Below are 15,275 nucleotides of genomic sequence, written 5' to 3'. Positions count from 1 at the left end.
TGTCTCTCGGTTAATTACTAAATCACATCAGCCACAGATGCCTTTTATTTCGGGTGCTCAGAAAGCACCTCCAAAGAGCACATATTTGCAGCTGATTGCATCAAATGGTAGAATGGTTTCTTTAAAGGACACCTTGCAAGTTCCATTCACTCTCATTTCCAGTTACACTAGCTGAACATCGTGTCTTGTTCTATCAGTCACGTAGTATATATTTTCAGGAACAAAACAGAAACATTTCTAGCGAAGCGCAGCTTCATACAAGTTGCTTTGCCAAGAGGTTATGCCTCCCCGGTTGGTTATGAGAAAGCCTTTTTGTTTCCGTGGGGAGGGAGAAAAATGAATCGGTTCCTCTGTCCTTCCCCCCTGCTCTGTGTGAGCGCAGGCACATCATGACACAACTTTCGCGCTCACGGGCTAGGGGCAAACTTTGTTGTGGGAACCCTGTTAAAATGTTGCCAAGCAGCACCTCGCTGCAGGGATCCGCGCAAGCCTGGATGGAGAAGTGGACTTCAGCATGCGGTGCAGTCTGTAATCCGACCATCTAGGTCATTTTCAAACCAGCCAAACTGGGGCAGGGTAAAATACGGGCTCGACTCTTGACCTATCTACTCAAGGACCCTGTTGCAAGCAAGGTCCCCTACCGTAGCACGCATGCTCCGGTTGGTTTAGCACGGGCTGCAGAGTAAATCGAGCATGTCTCTTTTCTTCAATCGTCTGCATCATTTCATTGAGAACAGAAGCCGCCTTGGCTTCCGCTCCCCGTGATTACGCCCCCTGTGGTTTGCGTGGCGAACATACAGCAGCGCCAGGAGACCACTTTCTGTTCACACCCGCCTGAAAGAGAATCGAGGGCGGCTTCTGTTAAGGGCTGTGCGATAAGGTGTGGCTAGTAAACAAGGGTGGGTTTTAGCCCTGCCTAGGAAGGTGAGGCTACGAAGTGAGACTGGTTATTGCTTGAGCGCGGCTTCTAATGGAAGCGCTATGGTATGTGTTTAAACTGGTTTATTTAAAAAAAAGAGTCTTCCTGGACTCCTTCGTGCAAACCCTCTAATATGTGATGACTTTCCAGGAAGCTAGGAGAGTCCGCGGTTAGACTGACAAATTGTGACTCTGTCCCTTTAAGTGTAGTTGTTAGTAAAAAGACGCTTTCAGGAGATAAAAAATGTGGTGAACTAACTTGGTAAATAATTTGCCTTAGTAAATAACATTTAAACCACCAGCGTGAACCATAATTCCATGCTCCGTTATCGTCTGCTCTGCAGAGAGAGCTGCTTATCAGAGCTGCTGAACTCTAAATGTTGTGATACGTATATTATTAAAAGGCAAATAAGGAAGGGGAAGGCTGAAATTTCACGTTCTATTAGCTATGTTGGGTTTTCAACATGCGTGGATGCAGTTGCGAGCAGTTACATAAGTACATTGTGTAGCAATGCAAGGGATCCCAATGCTTGGAAAAGTAACTTTATCAGAATTCACGACACTGCTGGGGATTCTGCAATGAGAACCGTTTGGAAACTTTAGACGTAGTTCCCAAAGGTGAAACCAGTGACTGAGTTTATCAAACCTGTAAAAAAAACCTTGCGGCTCTTTCACAAAATCAGCGGAGTTATTGTGTGTGCGGTTTTCTTTATTCTCTAAAAGTTAACTGCACTGAAATCCTCGCTTGCAAGTTTTCTCATGTTTGAAGATGGCAACAGTAATTTTCATTCCCTAGCCCAAGGATTTTTTCCGTTCTAGGAAGATGAAAACACATGGGTTTCTTTTTTAACTGTGTTACTTTTGTGAGGAGACTAAAATGAACATGAACTGATATTGGCCACAGTAACATGAGAAACCCCAGCCTGGGCAGAGGAAACCACATAAAAGTGTGTGTACGCATTTTGTGGGGGTGGGGGGAAGAGGATGATGCCTGCAGCTTCTTGCACTCAGAGCTGCGATTTGTGAGTGAAACATGATGAAATCACCCCTGGACAAATCAAATGAGCCTGTCAACCTCACCAGGTGGGATTAGTTGTAGCTAATAGACTGAACTCACGGAGCAAACAGCAATGCACTCAATATAAAGAAAAAGAGAGCATACTGTGAAGGCTTTTCAAGAATTCTCTAGTATGGCTAAGCAAAGCTGTTTCCAGTTACATCAGGTAGGGAAGGAAAGGAAAAGAGCATGTTTGTGTAGAAAGGAGGACTAACCAGTGTCTCCTGAAAAACTTCCTATAAAAAGAAACATTTGAGCTTTTAAATCAGATGTTTTATTCATAAGTCCCCTTCTGGTTTTGATTACTCTAAAATTGTGGCTTTCATTTACTGTTCCAGTAATAGGAACTGTAGTGACTAGCAACTCAAATAATATATCTGGTCCCTCCTTTTTTCAGTCATAATACTCTTAAATTTGGATTCTAGTTTTGCTTAGTTTGATCATTTTGCTCTCTTACTTTTGCAGGTAATATCCTTATTTGCTTTTGCCTTTGGGGTTAACATCTGTGTAGGATTTACAGCAAATCGATTCAGAAGATCTGAAGACTGGGATGAGGGCACAATCTCAGGTACAGTAAATGACATAAACTGTACATCTCGCTAACCTTATGTTATATACCATGGTTAGAAACCACTCCTACTCTGTTCCTTTTAGTTCTGGGTTATAGTGAAGAGTACCGGTATGTTAACAAGCCCTGAGTCTGTTGACCTTTGGGACTCACCTATAGGTTACCTGTTTACTTAAACTTTTGCTCTGTGTGCATGTGACTATGGAGAATTAGGCTTATTTTAGAGTTAACTTAGTCTGATATTGCAATTGATTGTTGTACACTGTGCCTGACTTTTTGTTCATAGAGCCTACTGAATAGGTTCAGTTAGTACATTAAAATAAATGTAACTTCATCAGGTAATTCCCAAGTGCACAATTTTCATTCAACAAGCTAGAGAAGAAATTTGTGCAGTACTTATTTGGTCAGGGTCATTTCAAGTCTAGAGTCACTGAGAATAGCTTCTTAAATTTCTGTATCTGCTAGTCATGCTGATTTGTGAACAGTAGACACCAGACAACTAACTGGAAGAGGGAAGGGGTGAGATCAGCAGGTGTTAATGTTGGGAACTGCATGAAGCAGATGTGCTGTCAGTCATGTATTTTTTTTTCTTCAGTTTCACATCCATCTCTTCTGGGTGGAAAAGAGAGAGGACATGCCACAATAGAGACCTTTGTTTATATTTTGTTGGGAAACATAGGATTTTTGTCTCCTGAGGCACGCTCCAAGTGGAAAAACGTATAAAATGGAAAAGGAATTTTTTTTCTTTTTTTGAAGGGGGGGGAGGAGTAGTCTTGACTTATGTTTCTGTTCTTTCCTTTGGCATAAAAAAGGAAGCTTGTGGTAATTGACTTTGACTTGGTTAATATAGCTTAAATGAAAGAGTTTCATTTACAATACCCAATTATAATGATAGGGTGAGAACTTTCATAAAGAAATTGCTTGTTTACAGTGACTTGAGTAAGTTGTGTTCCCAGTAAGGAGTTTGCTAGGTTCCCCCTCACCTTCCTTCCCCAGAACTGGTGTCTACTCAACACATTTATCAGTGTGGCTGACTTAGTAAGGACATTTAGGTAACTAAAAAGGATGTTGCTTCTGGATTTTTTTCCTGCATAAAGAAGAGCACCTCCTACTTTTGCTGCAGAAACATAAATGGCTCCTATTACTTTCCTCTTAGCATGTCTCTCCTCAGATATTAAGGTAGCATGCCTGATATGTTTGTAGCAGTAAAGGTAAGACCCTGTGTTTCATGATTTCCACATACAGACTGTCACTTGTTTTGGTTTGATCAGTACAAGGATAGTCAATTGTCTGGAATATAGCAATAAGAGACAGCAAATGAGGGTATCCTCTCTTGTTTTTTATGTCAACCAAGTTACTTCCAGTAGATCAAAGTTAATTTATAATGGAAACGGGATGTAAAATTTGAGATAATAGACTCTGTGTACAAATGTAATAAATGGAAGAACTCAGTTGCCCTCTATGATGGGAAACTTCCCTGCACAAGAGTAGAGCATCAGATTTTTAATCTGAGGGTCCAGGGTTCAAGTCCCTGCTCAGGTGAAGAGGGAACCGTTCCCCTCAAAATGAAAGAATGCATCTCTCTAGGATATTATTTGACAAGAGTAAACTTGTTTTAACTGGTAACAAATTTTAAATGCTCTGATCAAAGGAGTCTACTTATGTCTTTGAAATTATCAATGACATATGACTCCCACTAATTGTAATGGAAACTGCATATGGAAATAGTCTACTTAGAAACACAGTGCAATGAAATGCCAAGCTAAAAGATTGCTGCAGGTTCTCGTTCAACTTCACTGAGTTTTGGCATATGTATTTACATGTATTTTGATGTCTGCATCATAATCTTATAGGATTGACATAGCTGTTGGAAAAATTAAGATTAAAAAAATGTTTTCTCCATTCATTGTTGTACATGAGTGGTGTCTTGTCTGAACTGGTGTGTACTATAGCACTTTCAAATTCCAAACCTTGTCATTTTAGTGCTGCTTTATGAATCCAGACTATCATGACTCTATTACATTCATCTAAATGATGTTAAACTGAACTTTTTTATATTTCATAAGCTGTCAATATTTGTACACAACAAATAGCTGAATTAAAATAACATCCAAGGACCTAAGTCCCCCCAAAACAGGAGAAATTAATAACTGATTCTGCCTTTTCTTAACTTGACCTATTACTGTAAGTTTAGGTAGAGTATAGGTCTTCTAGACCTGTTGTTAAGTAGCTTCAGAATGTGTAGTCTTCTCTCGAACCATGTTACTTCAGCACAACAGGCTGGTCTTACTGGCAGGATGGGAGCTAAAATCTGTTTCTTAGATCTGTGAATGTGGGAGCCTGGATACTGATCAAATGTGTATTTTTAAGCATCCAACTAATCATGGAATTGTTCTTGTACCAGAACAATTATGATACACTTTAAATGGTCTCACATTAAAATCTTGTCCATTTCAAAGGTACTTTGCAAAATATAGTATAAGTAATATGCAGTGATGCTGCTGCTCCAAAACTCTTCAAAACTGTTTTTCTTACTACGTATATGTAGCCATTGCCTAATTCTTACCATGCAGTTTCTCTACTAAGGATAATGCAAACATGCCTGAGTAGTTGCCATCAGATGGAAGTCCTACTGGAAGCAGTCGGTCTGTTGCAAATGGATTGCATTTTGACTACATAATGCAATGTAGTGAAACCAGCCAATTTGATATGGCACTCTTCTAGGTGGATATAGCATTTCCAGGGTCTGTGTTATCATCATTTACATAACGAACAAAAGGCAACATACCTCCATAGGATTTAGTCCCTTAATCAGTGGTATACCACTTCACCCAAAGCTCTCCTTAAAGAACAACAATAGTTTGAGCTTAATTTGCAAAGACTGAAGTTCCAAAAAAAGATATTAGCAGCTCTAGTGTTAAATGGCAAAAACTCCTGAAGTTCACAGGCAGCCACGGTCCTCTCTTTCTCCAGCAGGATCCAGCCTTGATGGCTTTAGAAGCTCCTGACAATTTAGGAATTTTCAGAAAAGTTCTAACTTCATATTCAGTGCAGGAGCATCTGACAACTCAAACCTGCTACTTAGTTAGCAGCAGTGCAGCTCCTATAAAGCTGAAAATACTTAGGGTACTGATGTGTGCAGAATTGTTTGCACACATCAGTACCCTGGCCACAGCTGTATGTATGACCTGCAAGTTTGTGGTTCAGCCTCAAAAGCAAGGTCAGCTGAAGCAAACCATTGAACAGTCTTGATATCCAGTGGCTATGAGTGTTAAAATGAGTCCTCTTGGTGATATGATATGAAGGGTCTTACAGTAACTCAACCCATGGCTATAACCAATGTGTTAACTCAGATGTTATATCAAGCTGCTGTTAAGTTGTGATCTACGGTTTGTAACATGAGTAGCAAAGACATATAGTATATTTGTCAGATGCATGGAAAATAACAAAAGATCTATAGCTGAATGATTTCCTACCTAGAAGATAATGGAAACTATTCTTCCCCACAACTAACACTAAGTCATTGAGATACTACTTCAAACACTGCTGACAGACAGTTGCTTATATAACATGCAGTAAGACTCACCAAATTTTCCTTTGTAAATAGACATTGGCATGTGGTTTTCAACAGTGTTATGGAGTAGTCCCCCCACTATGCAAAGACCCCATTGAAAGTAACTAAATTCCACTGAAATGAGTAGGGTAATGGTAATATTATGAAGCATTCTGAAATAACATCATTGATTCTCACACACAAACTTGCCATATCTGGGGCTTGGATCTTAAAAACAAAGATACGGCATGTAAGATAAAGAAGCAAGAGACTTTAAAAGTGTCCAGCACTCCTTTTCAGAAGTGCTCAGCAGCTGGTGTGGAGAATAATGGGACTGATAGCAGCAGACCATTTCTGAAAATCTGTCCATTCCAAGTACCTAAATGAGTGCTGGATGTTTCAGAAAATTAGGCCCTTAATATTCATTTAAATGAATCTTCATGTGTTAAATTTTAGAGCAATCTCAAAAGTCCTCCCATAAATTTGGAGTGTTTTAATATATAAGAAATTGAGAGAGAGGCAATTCTGTGCAGAGGACATAAATTTGAGTTTGGAAGTAGATGTCACTTCTAAAGTCTAGTTGTCATACTGGATTAAAGGATTAGTGCAGTAATGACACTTTTTTAAAAAAAAACAACCAAAACTTCTTATAGCTTCAAAGAGGTTCCAGTGTCCTGTCTGTGTAGGAAACTTGAGCTGAGATACATACTCTGGTTTCAAACAGATGGATCTGATTGTTTTTCATAAGCCCAGGGCAGCCACAGCCTCTGTTGACGTCAGTGAGAGAAGCTGGTGCTTGGCACTTCTGCAGATCGAGCTCAAATGATTTTAAAAAGGACACCAGGATTAACTGGGAATCACATATGCTCTACATATCAATGCCTATTGAGGAGTAATAGGCTTTATTATCATTTGTGGTTTTGATGGGAACAATACAGAAGCCCGCATGTTGTTTAAAGCTGAAAAATAAGGGCTGATTCAAAACATACATTTTTTCCGGACATCAGAAGCAATTAGTCCCTCTGTTAGTAAACTCCTGGTAAAACTACATCTTTCAGAATTCATCTGGTTTTGTACTAGGGATTACAGGAAGAAGAAACAAATGTAAAGCATAGAATTTTGCTCAGTTGTGGCCACTGCCGACACAAACAAGAGGACTGATTTCAGTAACTGAAGGAAAAACTCATGTATCTGTGCTGGCAACATGCATACAAAGTTTTAACCCTATGGCATTTTAAATGGCCAAAATATTGAAAATTTTAAAATGGCTTCATCAAGGGAATGCTGAGGGAGTTCCTAACTGAAGGGATACTCCCATGCTCTTACAAAGAGTATATTTTTCTCTCTCTCTCTGACACACACACCCTACTTGACTTACACCATCTAATGTTACTGTCTGCCCCACATATGTGCACATACCTTACACTAGCATACCACACAACCTTAACTGTCACCTAGCTTCTCCAGTCTTCCCACTTTGCCTTTACCAAATGACTCATTCGAAACCTATAAGAGTACCTTCCAGCCTTCCTACTTTCAGGGGCACTGGAACAATTTGTATGGGTGTGTGTGCTGCGATGCATTGAACCAAACTGTAAACTTCATACATAATGGAAATCACTTCAAGCTATGGGTGCAGGAGCACCCCTAAGTTCCAGCACCTATGCCTACCGTATGCTCCCACAACTAAGTGTTAGGATGATGATTTTGTTTAGGGAAGATTATTCTCCCCCATTCTGCTGACTGATAAACTTTCAGCTATGTAGAACAGTAGCAGAAAATGGCCCGTAATCCACAGTATTTTCCAAAAGTACCTGTTAAATCAGATCTACTTAAGATTTATGCCCTACTAATTTTATGTAGATATTTCAACAAGAAATAGTCTGACTGCTGCTGACAAACTTCGGCCCCTAACTGGTTTCAAATACTTCCTATTTAAAAATTGAATAAAAAAAATCAAAAGATTCCAAAGGTACTATGAAACTTCATACTGAAAACACCTACTTAGGAAGAAAAACTTGCATATATGCTCTATTTTTTAGCCCATGTCATAAAGCCCCCTTAACCATGGAGTCACAAACAACCTCCCCATAATATATTTTGGTGTCATAGGGGATACTCCTAGCCAGAAGAGTATAGGTTTTGTCCCGCTTGGGGGTCCCTCACCCCCAATGGATCATTGCTGTCTAATGCTTGCTTTGTTAATGGACTCGGTTTCTTGCTTTATGAATGGTTTACAGTTTCTGAGTCAGTGTTATTGCTGAAACTTTTGTTTTTATACTTTAATGCCCTACAGAAGCCCACTAAAAAAGCATTTCCTCACTTTATTGGCCACTAGCTCAATTTGTTGAGTAGAGTATCATACAGTTTCCTTTCACTGTGGTGTTGATGTGGCACTTTATAGTACAGTAAAAAGAATCCTGCTGACTGTCATGTAGACTAATTGCGGTTCCTTTCCATGCTAACTGCCCAATTGAGCATGAAAATGTCATGCAGTTTTTAACTGCAGAAGCCTGTTTTTGGGAAGTATTTGAAGCTCCCATAACTGGGCCTCTGAGATTTTATTTCTGCTAATGATTGCTTGATAATTATGGACTTAAAGCCAGGTGCAGTTCTTTGCAGGACATTATCACAGCATGGTGCTTATCACCCCCTGCCCCCAGGACCTTTTTTTGAGTTAATTAGACTTTTGCTTCTGTCAACACCCAAGGTGCTTCTCCTTTTCCTTTCCCTTCACCTCCCTCTGCTGTAACAGGGCCTGCTGAAGTTTCATTACTCAGAGTAGCACTAGTTTAAGCAATCACTCACCAGCCATTGATGGCCTGACAAGTGTTGTCCTGTTTGTTATTCCACACAGTCCTGTCAGATTCCTCCTGGATCAGTACTTCTGGGTCCTGTAAAAGCAGATGCTTTGAGCTTCAAGAGGCTGAGCCCCCGGGCTGCCGTTGTGACAACCTGTGCAAGAGCTACAACAGTTGCTGCTTCGACTTCGATGAACTATGTTTAAAGATAGGTATGAGAGCTGTACTCCCCTGTATCTATACACTCTGCTTATAGCTGGCTATGGACTAATAACAATGGTCAGGGTGTGCCTTACTCATCCCGTCTTTGAACACATTCAGCCTTTCTCAACGCGTGGTCCTTGCTTACTTACATTAATTTGTGCACTGGTCCGTGTATCTTCCCCAGTTAGTGGGTTTTCTTTGCCTCGGCCTTGGTTTCCAGGAAGCATCCTGCACCTCTATTTACATTAGATCCCACCTACAAAGTAAATCATATTACTGCAGTGCCCCACGTAAAAACATGAACAGTTATGTACACGGAGATACTAAAGTTTTCTCCTCTAGTTAGAACAGGAAGTAACTGTGGTAACCATGAGATGTTGTCTTTCTCCCTAATAATGGTGAATACTTAGGGAATTAATGTTCATTCTTATACTGTGGGTTTCATGCCTGTGCAGAGGAGTCCACACAGGTTAATGCGCTGGTTAAGCCCTGACAGCATCAGTGGGATTTAACTGGTGCATAGATGTTGTGCAGGTCCTCTCCAGGCAGTGAATTGCCAGTGAAGGAGTGTGCTGGTTGCTATTACTTCAGACACCTATTTCCAGATGTCAGGGCATACACAGTCCACTGATGAAACCTTTCAGGTTCATTTAATTGGACACTAGGGGGTAGAAACCATAGCACTATTGTTTTTTGTTGTTAACTTGATACATGGGTGTGGACATTTTTCGAGAGGCTGTCTCTCTACTAACACCTTTCGGAAATTACACTTCCTCATGGCAGAGCATAAAGCTACTGTTTTGTTACCTAAAATATTGTGTATGTATTTCAGTTACTCACTGTACCAAAAAAACGTGTAGCTGGATTGGTACAGAGATTAGGTTGACGTAGGTGCCCAGTCTTCCTGCCTTTGAAATCTTTCTTGTTACTTTAGTCTTTGGTGAAGAATCTCATTTATCTGAGCAGCCAAAAGAGATGACTTGTGTTTCAAATGGAATCGGGAATATCCCCAATTTTCAGCACAAATTATTGCCCCGCTCTTCCCCCCCCCGCCCACTCACTCACTCACTCATGCCCGTCACCCCAATCGGGGTATGGGCCGCCAACCACAGATCTCCAGAGTCTTCTATCCTGGGCCATTCGCTCTAGCTGGTTCCAGGTATAGCCCATTTTTTTGCTATCAGCCTGAAGGTCGCGTCGCCAGGTGTTTCTTGGACGGCCTCTTTTCCGCTTGCCTTGGGGGTTCCACCGCAGTGCCTGTCTGGTGATGTTAGTTGGCTGCTTGCGTAGTGTATGTCCTATCCAACCCCACCTTCTCCTTCTGATTTCTTCCTCTGCTGGGAGTTGACGGGTCCTCTCCAAGAGGTGGATGTTACTGATGGTGTCTGGCCAGCGGATCTGGAGAATCCTTCTGAGGCAGCTATTAATGAAGGTCTGGATCTTCCTGGTGGTTGTTTTGGTTGTCCTCCAGGTTTAAGCTCCATACAGTAGGACTGATTTCACATTGGAGTTGAACAGTCGAATTTTTATTGCCAAAGACAGCTCTCTGGAGCTCCAGATGTTCTTGAGCTGTAAGAAGGCTGCTCTTGCCTTACCAATCCTTACTTTGATGTCTGCGTCTGTGCCACCCTGCTGGTCGATGATGCTACCTAGGTAGGTGAAGGACTGCACTTCTTCCAAGGGGCTTCCATTCAGTGTGACTGGGTCGTTGCTGATGGAATTAATCCTAAGGATCTTGGTCTTGTCCTTGTGAATGTTGAGGCCAACCTGTGATGACGTGGCTGCCACAGTGTTGGTCTTCTCTTGCATCTGCTCTTTACTGTGCGAAAGGAGTGCAAGATCGTCAGCAAAGTCCAGGTCATCAAGCTGGGTCCACAACGTCCACTGGATTCCATTCCTACGCTCGTAAGTGGATGTCTTCATAATCCAATCGATGACGAGGAGAAAGAGAAGTGGTGACAACAAGCATCCTTGTCTGACTCCAGTTCGCACCTGGAAGCTGTTAGTGAGCTGCCCTCCATGGATCACTCTACAGTGTATACCATCATATGAGTTCTTGATCAGGTTGACCACCTTTGCTGGAATGCCGTAGTGCCGAAGGAGCTTCCAGAGGGTCTCTCGATCCACGCTATCGAACGCTTTCTCATAGTCAACAAAGTTGATGTACAACGAGGAGTTCCACTCCACAGACTGCTCGACTATGATGCGAAGCGTTGCTATCTGGTCCGTGCATGATCTGTTCAGCCGGAAACCTGCCTGTTCATCTCGTAGCTGTGGATCGACGGCATCCTTCATTCTCTCTAAGAGAACTCGGTTGAAGACCTTCCCTGGCACCGACAGGAGTGTGATTCCTCTATAATTGGCACAGTTGCTAAGGTCTCCTTTCTTGGGGATTTTGATGAGATATCCCTCTTTCCAGTCTGCCGGAATCACTTCTTCTTCCCATATCTTCTCAAAGAGGGGGTACAGCATTTCCACTGAAGCATCCAGGTCTGCTTTCAGGGCCTCTGCTGGGATGTCATCAGGTCCAGCCGCCTTCCTGTTCTTCATCATGGTGATGGCTTTTCTGATCTCATCTCTGGTTGGTTTATCGCAATTAATTGGGAGGTCCTCGTTGGCTGGGTTAATGTCTGGTGGATTTGGTGGTGCTGGTCTGTTCAGGAGTTCCTCAAAGTGCTCCGCCCATCTGTTCATCTGTTGTTCTATTCCTGTTATAGACTTTCCCTGCTTGTCTTTAACGGGACGTTCTGGCTTGCTGAACTTTCCAGACAGTCGCTTGGTAGTATCATACAGCTGTTTCATGTTACCGCTGTATGCTGCCTGCTCCGCTTCTGCTGCCAGTTCATCCACATACTCTCTCTTGTCCTTCCTAATATTCCTCTTCACTGCTCTGTGGGCTTCAGCATACTCTTTTTGAGCTTTGGCCTTTGCAGCTCTAGTCCTGCTGTTGTTGACTGCTGCCTTCTTCTTCTTTCTGTCTTCTATCTTGGTCAAGGTCTCTGCTGTGATCCACTCTTTCTGCTGGTGTTTCTTAATTCCAAGCACTTCCTGGCATACTAACCTAAGTGTCTCTCTCACTTTCTGCCATCTGTTTAGTACACTGTCTTCCTCTTCCTCAGACCGATCCTGTAATACTGAAAACTTATTCTTCAGCATCAGTCCAAAATCTTCCTTGGTCTTACGGTCCTTCAGAAGGCTGACGTTGTACTTCACTCTTCTGTCTGACGTATCTATCCAGCTCTGCTTCAGCTTCAGCTTCAATCTAGCCACCACTAAGTGATGGTCGGACGCCGCGTCTGCTCCTCTTCTAACTCTAACGTCCTGCAAGGATCTTCTGAACTTCTTGCTAATGCAGACATGGTCGATCTGATTTTCTGTCGTGCCTGCTGGTGATACCCAGGTACTCTTGTGGATCCGCTTGTGAGGAAAGATGCTACCTCCTATGACCAGGTTGTTAAGTGCACACAGATCCACAAATCTCTCTCCATTCTCACTCATCTCTCCCAGAGCGTGGGTCCCCATGACTTGTTCGTATCCTGTGTTGTCAGGTCCAATTTTGGCATTAAAGTCTCCCATAAGGATGATGATGTCTTTGTCTGGGAGAATCTCTAATATTTTCTGGAGTCTGTTGTAAAAATAATCTTTGTCCTCCTCTTCGCTGTCATTAGTTGGAGCGTAGCACTGGACAACATTCATCTTAATCCTCTTCATTTTAGTTCTGAAGGATGCTGTGATGATCCTGGGACCATGTGCCTCCCAACCAATCAGTGCTCTCTGTGCCTGCTTGGACAACATGAAGCCTACTCCCTGTGTGTGGGGTGCGTCGCTCTCTTCATGTCCTGAATACAGCAACAGCTCTCCTGTCAACAGTCGTCTCTGTCCAGCTTGCGTCCATCTTGTTTCGCTAATGCCTAATAGGGTCAGGTTGTTGCTCCTCATCTCTGCTGCAACCTGCGCCGTCTTTCCTGACTCGTACATGGTCCTCACGTTCCATGTGCCTATGGTAATCCTCCTGGTTGCAAGAAGGGTAATCAGCTTAGTGGCTTCCTCATGGCTTTCACCACCCAGCGTCATGCATCTTCGAGTTGAAGACCCTTCTTTTTCCAGGGTAAAAGTCTCTGTTGTCGGCGTTTCTGTAGCAGGTTGATTTTTTACGGGGTGGAGTTGCTAGCCCCACGCCCAACCCTCCTCCTTTACCCTGACTTGGGACAGGCAGATGGCCCCAAAGGACCTCTGGTGGAGTTCCCCCCGCCCCACCATGCCCAATTTATTTTATTTATATGAAAATGATACTTCCATACAGCTCTGAGCCAGGTCTGAACATTCTGACCTACCCAGACTTCCACAGGTCACCATATAACTTCACCTGTTTGGTATCCGGGGGAGAGTGAGTTGATATGGTCTGGAAAATTGAACATACCTCTGGGAGCCAGGAACTGGGTGTTGGCCTTGAGCTGCTCATGGTAGAGGGGAGGCCTGGGGAGCAAGGGGGAGGTGCTGATCCGTGGGGCATGCCAGTGGGCACGAGGTGCTGGGGTGGGATGGGGGGAGCTAAAAAGGGGGTGCTGGTTGGTGCCAGCCCCGGAGCACCCACAGAGTCGGCACCTGTGCTGCTCAACTGGGACAGGCCGTCAGGACAGTTAATTATGTGGATGGCCTCCCTGAGATTGGAAGGGTGCAAAGGTCGCTTATAAGCCACCTTGCCCTGGACAGCAAGTTTTGTGCTGTGCCTCTTTGGGGTGCAGCACAGACTCTCACCCAATAAGCCAGGGGTCAGCAACCTATGGCACGCGTGCCAAAGACTGCACGTGAACCGATTTTTAATGGCATGCTCTGCTTGCTGGGGTCCCGGCCGCCAGCCCCACTCAGCCCGCTGCTAGCCTGGGTTCGGCAGCGGACTGGGCGGGGCTGGTAGCCAGGACCCCAGCAGGCAGCAGCGTGCCATTAAAAATCCTGCCCGGCCCAGCCCACTCTTCTCTGCCCCCGCCCACCGCTCTCTCCTGCGGGGACAGGGGGCAGAAGCTTGGTCCTGCCGGCTACTGCTGCAGGGCAGCCTCCACCAGCAGCCAAGCTCTCTTCTCCCCTTCCTCTTCCCCCAGTCTGTTGGGTTCCTGCCCCATCTCCTCTCTCTCCCTGCGGCCGAACAGCTGATGCCCCTGGAGAGGGAGTGAGAGAAGCAGAGCTGGAACCGCAGCTTGTTTGCTGCTCTGGAGAAGAGGCAGGGATGGGGCCTTGGGGAAGGAGGGTGGAATTAGGGCATATCCCCTCCAACTCCTTGCCGTGAGCCACTCAGGGCAGGGGGCTGGGAGCATCCCCATGACTCCAGCCCCCTGCCCTGTCTCCTGAACCCCCACCCCACTCTCTGCCCTGAGTCCCGCACCCCCCACATCCCCCAGGCCCCTGCCCTGACTTCTGTACCCACCACAACCCCAGCCCTGACTCTGGCACCCCCCACACATACCCAGCTCCCCCACATCCCATGCCCTGACTCTTGCACTCCAACATCCCCGCCCTGAGCACCAAACGTAGCTCCTGCCCCACCCCCCATTCCCACCTGTACCCCTCACACCAAATGGGAGTTGTCCAGGTAAGCGTCCACACCCAAACCTCCTGCCCCAACCTTGAGCCCCCTCGCTCATTTTAGCTCCTGGCCAGACCCTACAGCCCAACCCCCAGCCCTATGCTCAGTGCACCCCCACCCTCAGCTCAGTGCAGAGAGAGAGGAAGAGAATGGGCTAAAACCACGGAGAAGGTAGGTACCCACTCTATGTGGGCAGGGCCGGGACCCCAGACCAGCAGTGGGCTAAGCAGCAGCGAGCTGAGCCATTCAGCCCACTGCTAGTCTTGAGTCCCGGATGCCAGTCCCACTCAGGCCACTGCCAGTCTGGGGTTCTGGCTGCCAGCCCCTTGCCAGCTGGGGCCCCGGCCACAGGCCCCGCTCAGCCTGCTGCCGGCCTAGGTGAATGGAACCCCAGGCTGGCAGCGGGTCGAGTGGGTCGGCGGCATAAGATCAGCATTTTAATTTTAATTGAAGCTTCTTAAACATTTTGAAAACCTTGTTTACTTTACATATGACAATCGTTTAGCTATATAATATATAGACTTGTAGAGCGAGACCTTCTAAAAACGTTAAAATGTATTACTGCACGCAAAACCTTAAACTAAAATGAATAA

General features: G+C 44.5%; 1 protein-coding gene across 3 annotated transcripts in view; it reads left to right on the top strand.

The window, feature by feature from the left end:
• Window positions 1-15,275, top strand: part of ENPP2 (ectonucleotide pyrophosphatase/phosphodiesterase 2) — a 123,473-nt gene that overhangs the window by 44,993 nt on the left and 63,205 nt on the right. Inside the window, exons 1-3 of one of the 3 annotated variants that reach the window (XM_032777219.2) lie at window positions 833-984; window positions 2,441-2,543; window positions 8,954-9,109. In XM_032777219.2, the coding sequence (XP_032633110.1) occupies window positions 982-984; window positions 2,441-2,543; window positions 8,954-9,109 (262 nt within the window). In that variant the 5' untranslated portion in view covers window positions 833-981. Of the gene's footprint in view, window positions 1-832; window positions 985-2,017; window positions 2,142-2,440; window positions 2,544-8,953; window positions 9,110-15,275 lie in introns of those variants that run through there. The other 2 variants (XM_032777217.2, XM_032777218.2) reach the window with 2 other exon arrangements.

This window comes from Chelonoidis abingdonii, chromosome 2 (assembly GCF_003597395.2).
Source record: "Chelonoidis abingdonii isolate Lonesome George chromosome 2, CheloAbing_2.0, whole genome shotgun sequence".
Taxonomy (NCBI): domain Eukaryota; kingdom Metazoa; phylum Chordata; order Testudines; family Testudinidae; genus Chelonoidis; species Chelonoidis abingdonii.
This window is presented reverse-complemented; position numbering and strand designations above follow the sequence as displayed.